The following is a 6,988-nucleotide window of genomic DNA, read 5'->3' on the forward strand; positions in this document are numbered from 1 at the left end:
TTAAGTCTCTGTAAAAGCTCAAGATCAATGACAGTAGTTCTTCAGTGCTTAAAACGTAATTTTGATCACGTCTGTAATAAGACAGACTTAGAAAATGCTGGTATTGCTGTGGTGTGAATTGCTGTGACCATTTAAACACAAAGCTAGATGGACTGATAGTCTCAAAACATTAGTGAGTCAGCTTTGTTCTTGTATGTTCTTAAAATGCTATGAATTAGTCTTGAATTGCACATTCTCCCTTAAGACCACAGATCTACTCCAATTTGTCCTTGCTATAATCCATATGAATGTGAATATTATCACCATATAAATAGAGAACTAATATTTATCACCAATGCCAAAGTTCTGTGACTCATTAGAGTGTAGCAGAAGGTTGGGTAGTTAGCAGTCAGTTCTAGATAATGAGCAGAGTTTTCACTTACCAGTTAAATATAGTCTCAAAGAATGTAGCTAATGAAATCCCAGTAATCTCTTCCTCATCATTAGCAGTATGACAAAGATATCTACTTCCCTCATTCCTTTCCAGGGCAGGTGTAGGAAATACTCTATTTCCATTGCTGTCTGCTTGAGGTTAGTACAACTGAGAGCTCATTTTCACTTCTTCAAGTGAATTACAGGGGTGGCCTTTTGCACTGCACTGCTTTTAAGAATTTTCGAGTATGACATTCAAAAGATTGGCCGTATTGCTTCAGATGAGGCAAATTAGGAAGATGTTTGTCTTGAGGGAAAAAAAACATGGGGAAAAAGATGTTTTGTTAATAAAATTGAAATTCACTTCTAACTAGCAGTGGAAATGGAAAGAGATCAGAAGCCTTGTTATAGGTAAGTGTGTTCAGTGAGAAAAATGTTGAATTAGGAAACTGGAGCTCTTATATGTTGATTTCAGTATCAATGATTATTTATTTATTTGCCATTAATTAGAACACACAGCAACAATCCACAGACTTCATCAAAACCAAAGGCTATTTGAAACTTCATAGTAGACTAGGGCCTCCATGAAAATAGTGTTTCCATTTTCTAAGCTTTAACAGCCCCAGTTAAGGCAGAACACTATCAGTGGTCCCTGTATGAAGGGTAAAAAAAAATAAAAGATGCTGAAGAAAATCTCAAACTTGTCAAATGGGTCAGTTCTAATGACGTTTTTGCAATTCTTTTGAACAGATGGAGCAACTCAATCACTATGTGAAAACTGTTGGGGTCCTCTTGGGGCTGAGAATGTTGAGTTAGAAAGTGTACTTTTTTTTTTTTTTCCTGATTTTCCAACATTTGACTAGGAAAAATGAGGTTACTTTTTATGTCTTCAGCATGTATGAGTCTGTTACTTTGAAGACAGAGATAAAGGAGTAACTGTTTTCTTGAGCATAAAATTTATTTCGGATCTTTTCCTCTTTTATTGTCTTCCCTGACCAAACCCTATTCTGCAACATTCCCTTTCTCTTCCCTTTCTCTTCCATCTTGCTACTTGCATTGGTCTGGCTTTCCCTTTTCCCTTTTTTTCCTTTTTTTTCCCTTTTTTCCTTTTTTTTCCCTTTTCCCTTTTTTTTCCCTTTTCCCTTTTTTTCCCTTTTCCTTTTTTTTCCCTTTCCTTTTTCCCTTCCTTCCTCCCTTCCTCTCCCCTTTCTCTTTCTGTTTCTTTCTTTCCCACAAAGCATAATTTTTGTTTCTTCTTCTGTCTGCTCTAGTGATGTGCTGGAGGATGTCACTGTACTTGCCTCTGGAGATTGACAATAGGCAATATCTGCAGCAGGACTTCTTGAGCTTGTTGCATTATTAGTAAGATAAGCAAATGGGAAAGGTTCACCAAGCCATCACATCTTGTCAGCTTCAAACGCACCAGGAGAGCAGGAGAGTAGGACAGTACCTGCCTTTTTTCAGCATGTATGAGTCTGTTACTTTGAAGACAGAGATAAAGGAGTAACTGTTTTCTTGAGCATAAAATTTATTTCGGATCTTTTCCTCTTTTATTGTCTTCCCTGACCAAACCCTATTCTGCAACATTCCCTTTCTCTTCCCTTTCTCTTCCATCTTGCTACTTGCATTGGTCTGGCTTTCCCTTTTCCCTTTTTTTCCTTTTTTTTCCCTTTTTTCCCTTTTTTTCCCTTTTCCCTTTTTTTTCCCTTTTCCCTTTTTTTCCCTTTTCCTTTTTTTTCCCTTTCCTTTTTCCCTTCCTTCCTCCCTTCCTCTCCCCTTTCTCTTTCTGTTTCTTTCTTTCCCACAAAGCATAATTTTTGTTTCTTCTTCTGTCTGCTCTAGTGATGTGCTGGAGGATGTCACTGTACTTGCCTCTGGAGATTGACAATAGGCAATATCTGCAGCAGGACTTCTTGAGCTTGTTGCATTATTAGTAAGATAAGCAAATGGGAAAGGTTCACCAAGCCATCACATCTTGTCAGCTTCAAACGCACCAGGAGAGCAGGAGAGTAGGACAGTACCTGCCTTTTTTTTTTTTTTTTTAGATGAAATGTGTTCCCAGGAATTTGAGTTCACTCAGAGATATTGAACTATTTGTTCTTGTTGCGTTTTCACTCTAGAGCATTTGTTTTTAAACTATGAAACTCTGCAGCTGTACTGTGATCTTAAGTGAACTCAGTCTTTCTTTCTGTAATATTACCAACAGAGTTTAGGTTTTTTGTGGCAAACAGAAGTTATTATTTCTCAGGCAACAGGCATGAGGGGAACTAATACCCAGTGATGTCCTCTATTGTGCAGCTATATTACATTTTGATAAGGCAGAAGATAGTTGCACGTTGATCAGCCCTGCTATCTACTCACGGCAGAAACACTGCAAAATTTTAAAGTCAGTAAGATTTTAAGCAATTAACTTAAATTTGTGGATGTTGCTGCCTTTTTTTTGTTTTGTTTTATATATGTATATATTTTAATACAATGTCTAGTAAAATTTAGTTTCCCCTGAAAATCAAGGTATGGAGATCTAAATGAAAAGGGCACAATGGCTTGACAAAGATTCCTGCTCCTGTTGTGCAGCTGCTAGCCAGAGAACACAAAGCAGAAAAACCAAAAAATAGGTGGATTGTGTAGACCAAGTGCTTGACTTTTCTTTGGTTTCTAATATCACTTTCTTGCCTGCCTTTTTCTGAGGAAGTTGGGAAGTAGGTGTGAGAATCTTATATACCACACAGAAAACTGCGTCCAGCATTGGCTTTCAGCTATGGTTACTGTGTGCTGCAGCAGCACGTTATCTCTCTGATGGCTGCAGAGGGAGAGCAGCCACTGCCCCTTTTTTTCCCCAAGCTATCACATAAACTATTTTTTTTTTTTCACAAGGCTGAGTGCTGGTCCTATGCTAAGGAGTTCAGGCTGAATTCTCTGTCCTTTTCAAAAACTGGCAATATTACAATGGGGTCTTCAAACCCCTACAGAAGTTGTGGAGAAACCTTTGGTGTTCTCCTTTTGTGCTCTAAGAATAGGTGTGCAGGTGGGTTTTTCTTTTTGCTTTGTTTCTCATGTTGGTGGAGGGAAAAGGCTGGGAAGGAGGGACACTTACTCCGTGTATGCCAGTGGTTTATTTTGCCCTTGGATTTTTTTGTCTTGACATTTTTTCTCTATTTTATTGCCAGTTCCAATGTTACCAGTAGTATATTGTAATGTGGATCAAGAACTGTACCTCTGTTACAGGAATGTGACACTTTAAGAGTGGTGTCAGATGCTGCCATTTTAAAATCAGAGTTGCAAAACATGCAGAGGAAAGGGTGAAATATGAAATGCTTTTTCAGCTGGTTCAATTTGAAGAGTGATGTTGAATTGGAAAATGGATTGTGCTCTTTGAGATACTGTTTAGCAATTTCTGTCATGCTGTCCACTTCTGTTCCTTGGTCTGTTCTGCACGGAAGACTTCTGGTTCAACTGTCACTTAAATACATGTTTGCAGATCTGAATCAGATGCTGTAGTTATGTTTTTAACCTCATCTAAGTATCTATTCTAGCATTATCTTACAGATTGTGGTTTATTTTTCTTACCCTCTTCTAATATTACTGACAAATCTACAACCTTTTTTGTCTCCTGGGCTCCTCGTAGGTCACCCTCATCTCTGCTCTTGTAACCTGTGTTCTGCCAGCCCTTCTCCCTACTTCATAGTATTACAGACTGTACTTTTATATTTCATTCTTTAGCCAATGACCAGTGCTATGCCTCTTCTCTTCCTCTGCACCTTTAAACCTGTAACAGCCTCTGTGCTTTCTGTTTTCTAGGTTCTTTTCTTTATCTGGAACTTGCCATGTTACTCATTTATCTTTGTTTCTGCTGCTCATTTCTGCCTGGGCAGCCTCTCAGAAGCTGGAGGCTGGAAATTGCTGAATAAAAAGAATTTCATTAACAAACCATAATCAGGGTGTGCTAAAGTACCTTTTCTCAGGCATATTGTCAAACGTTGAAATTGTCTAAACTGTGAAAAAGAGACAAAAATGGAGGTTGTACCAATCTTGTCATGGTGTTTCCGCTCAAACTGTCATATAGTCTATACTAAATCCTCAGCAACTTTATTTTCTGGTAAGGGCTAAACATTTATTTCCTGGGGCTAAAATCTTCTCTAACTGCAACTAACTGTGCTGTATATAAAGTTCTTTGATGAAGAAGGAACAGATTAATCCATTTGTGAACATGCAGAAACCTCCTCAGGGGCTAGTCTTCCAAGATTGGAGCAGTGGACATAGGCTTCTCTTCCTCTTTCTTTCTTCCAGCCATTGTATGCCCTTGGGCACTTCTTTCTCTGGTACCTACTCCCATGGTTTCTTGAGATCTGAGTCAGAATTCCTCTTCAACCTGCAACTCTTCAGGGACATCATGAAGAAAATAATAAAAAGAGAGAAGTTTCCTTGTGTTTTCAGAGCTGACTTCACTCGGTCAGGTTCATCTGGGTTTCTTAAACCACACTATTAACTTTGAATGGTTTCCTGCACATTCAGTTTTGTTTTAAGCTGTTGGTACAGGCAGGAAAAAAAGGCTTTGGCATGTGAAGATAGAAGTTTGAAAATGCTCATCAGCAATCTAAGGCTCTGTTGTGTTCCTAATAGGGCCTCCTGAAGAAGTGTTACTCTGCCGAGGCCGCATACCTATTCCAGCAGGACAAGTTCTACGATGTCAGCTATGACACTGGTGACAAGTCCATTCAGTGCAGCAGACGTCCAGATGCGTTCAAATTCTGGCTGATGTGGAAAGCACTGGGAACCACAGGCCTCGAGGAGAGAGTAAACAGGGCACTGGCTTTGGCTAGGTACCACCTCACAGTTTTGAATATGTCTAGTCTATGTAATTGACCAAAATGTTGACATTGCTGATGCTCCATATCCTGGAACAGACCACATTGTTACTTCCCCCCTCCTCCCCTTTTCCTTTTGTATGTGTATAATAGGAGGAACCAGTAGCAATAGTAATTAGTGTTATTACATTTGCTACCATATTTAATAGTAATTATTATTTTTTGCAGTAAGTATAGATGTTGGTAAACACAGAAGTCCAAATTATGCTATCAATCTACATTATTTAATATTTATGTTGTCTGAACCAGACATAGGACAGGTTTACCAATACATCCTCTTCTAACTCATAACTGCGTCTTTTGGTGTTAATGTAAAAGGAGTTCCATATGCCAGTCTCTGAGCTGTGTCTAGCAAGAAACAAATTAACTGTTCTTCTGTTTGCTTCATTCCTCGTGACTGAGAAAACACAGAAAGCTGATGGTGTGGGAAATGTTGTATGAGGACATTCTGTTAATGTTAGGATGTAGTAGAGGTATATGAAGGCACATTATTTGGAGATACTGCTTGTTCTTTTTCTCCACAAGTTTGCTGAATTTCTTAATGTTTACAGTATGTTCTGTTAGGGACTGAAGCACTTTTTTCTTGTGATCTTTCCCTCACCTTCCCTGTTAAATTTTACTGTTTCTGGTCTTGCAGATCTGCGTTTCACAACTGAATTCTGCACAATTCTTGCTAGACAGTGTTTCTAAAGTGATGGTGATGTCCCAGTTTCTGGGGAGAAACTTCCATACACAGGTTATTTTATCTTCTGATAGAAGAAATAATATTAAAATAAGATAATGGCCCATTAAAAACAATTCACTTGAAGTATCATATATGTTTGGAATTTATACAAAGGAAACCACAATGAAATCTTTACCAGTTCCTGGGCCAGCTACGCACTGCCATGAATCAAATAATTAATATTGAAAAACAGCCACTCATATCATATTGCCATTTTATTTTTTTATATGAGCTGCCAAGTTGAAAAGTACTGAATGTTTGCTCCAGTGAAAATTGAAGGAATAGCCTCACTTTAATAAAGTCAGTTAAAGAACAGGCAAAAATACCCATGACCTAAACCTAGAGTGAATTGGAAAGGAATGAAAAGGAAGACAGCAAAACCAGGAAAGCTCAAATGAGCTGTGGCTTTTTTATCTACTTCATTTCTTTAAAGCCACTCATTATTTAGCCAGTTAAGCGTTCCTTAATATCTTCTGGTTAAATTGCACCTTGTTTTTGTTCCAGAGTGTTGTACTGTTCTGTGTTTGTACAGAGTAATTCATTGCTCTGTCAGTAGGAGAATTCAGCCTTATCAAGGTCACTGGCCAAGGTCATTTGACTGAGAGTGTAGTGATTAATGACCTTTCTGGGATCGATACTCCCTTTGAACGCTGGATTCAGCTGGTAACGCTTCTAAGGAGTGACTGGGTTATCTCTTTTTTCCTTCTTCTTCTCTCCTTTAAGAAGAAATCTAATTCTTCGTCATTATCTGATTAAATATATCTTTACAGTATCTGCATTGCTATCTTGAGTCTGTATGGACGTGGGCATTATGCCAGGTTTCCTAACTACTCAACAGCTGTGCAGCCTTTCTCCTGATTTGTTACAGTAGGTGTTACTTAGATATTCCAAAGATAGTATTTCAGTGTTCCTGAATGCATACCTGAATTAATTCTGGAAATAGTCCACTGTCTACAGAACTTAAAAAGCAAGATTACTTTTCTTTCCC

At 38.3% G+C, this 6,988-nt stretch overlaps 1 protein-coding gene across 1 annotated transcript in view; it reads left to right on the plus strand.

The window, feature by feature from the left end:
* GADL1 (glutamate decarboxylase-like 1) overlaps positions 1-6,988 on the plus strand; it is a gene marked incomplete at its 3' end in the record, with an annotated part of 35,007 nt that overhangs the window by 22,173 nt on the left and 5,846 nt on the right. The window contains exon 11 of the mRNA XM_010021815.1: positions 5,032-5,231. Within this exon, the coding sequence (XP_010020117.1) occupies positions 5,032-5,231 (200 nt within the window). The remainder of the gene's footprint in view (positions 1-5,031; positions 5,232-6,988) is intronic.

This window comes from Nestor notabilis, unplaced genomic scaffold (genome assembly GCF_000696875.1).
Source record: "Nestor notabilis isolate BGI_N333 unplaced genomic scaffold, ASM69687v1 scaffold8879, whole genome shotgun sequence".
Taxonomy (NCBI): Eukaryota; Metazoa; Chordata; class Aves; order Psittaciformes; family Psittacidae; genus Nestor; species Nestor notabilis.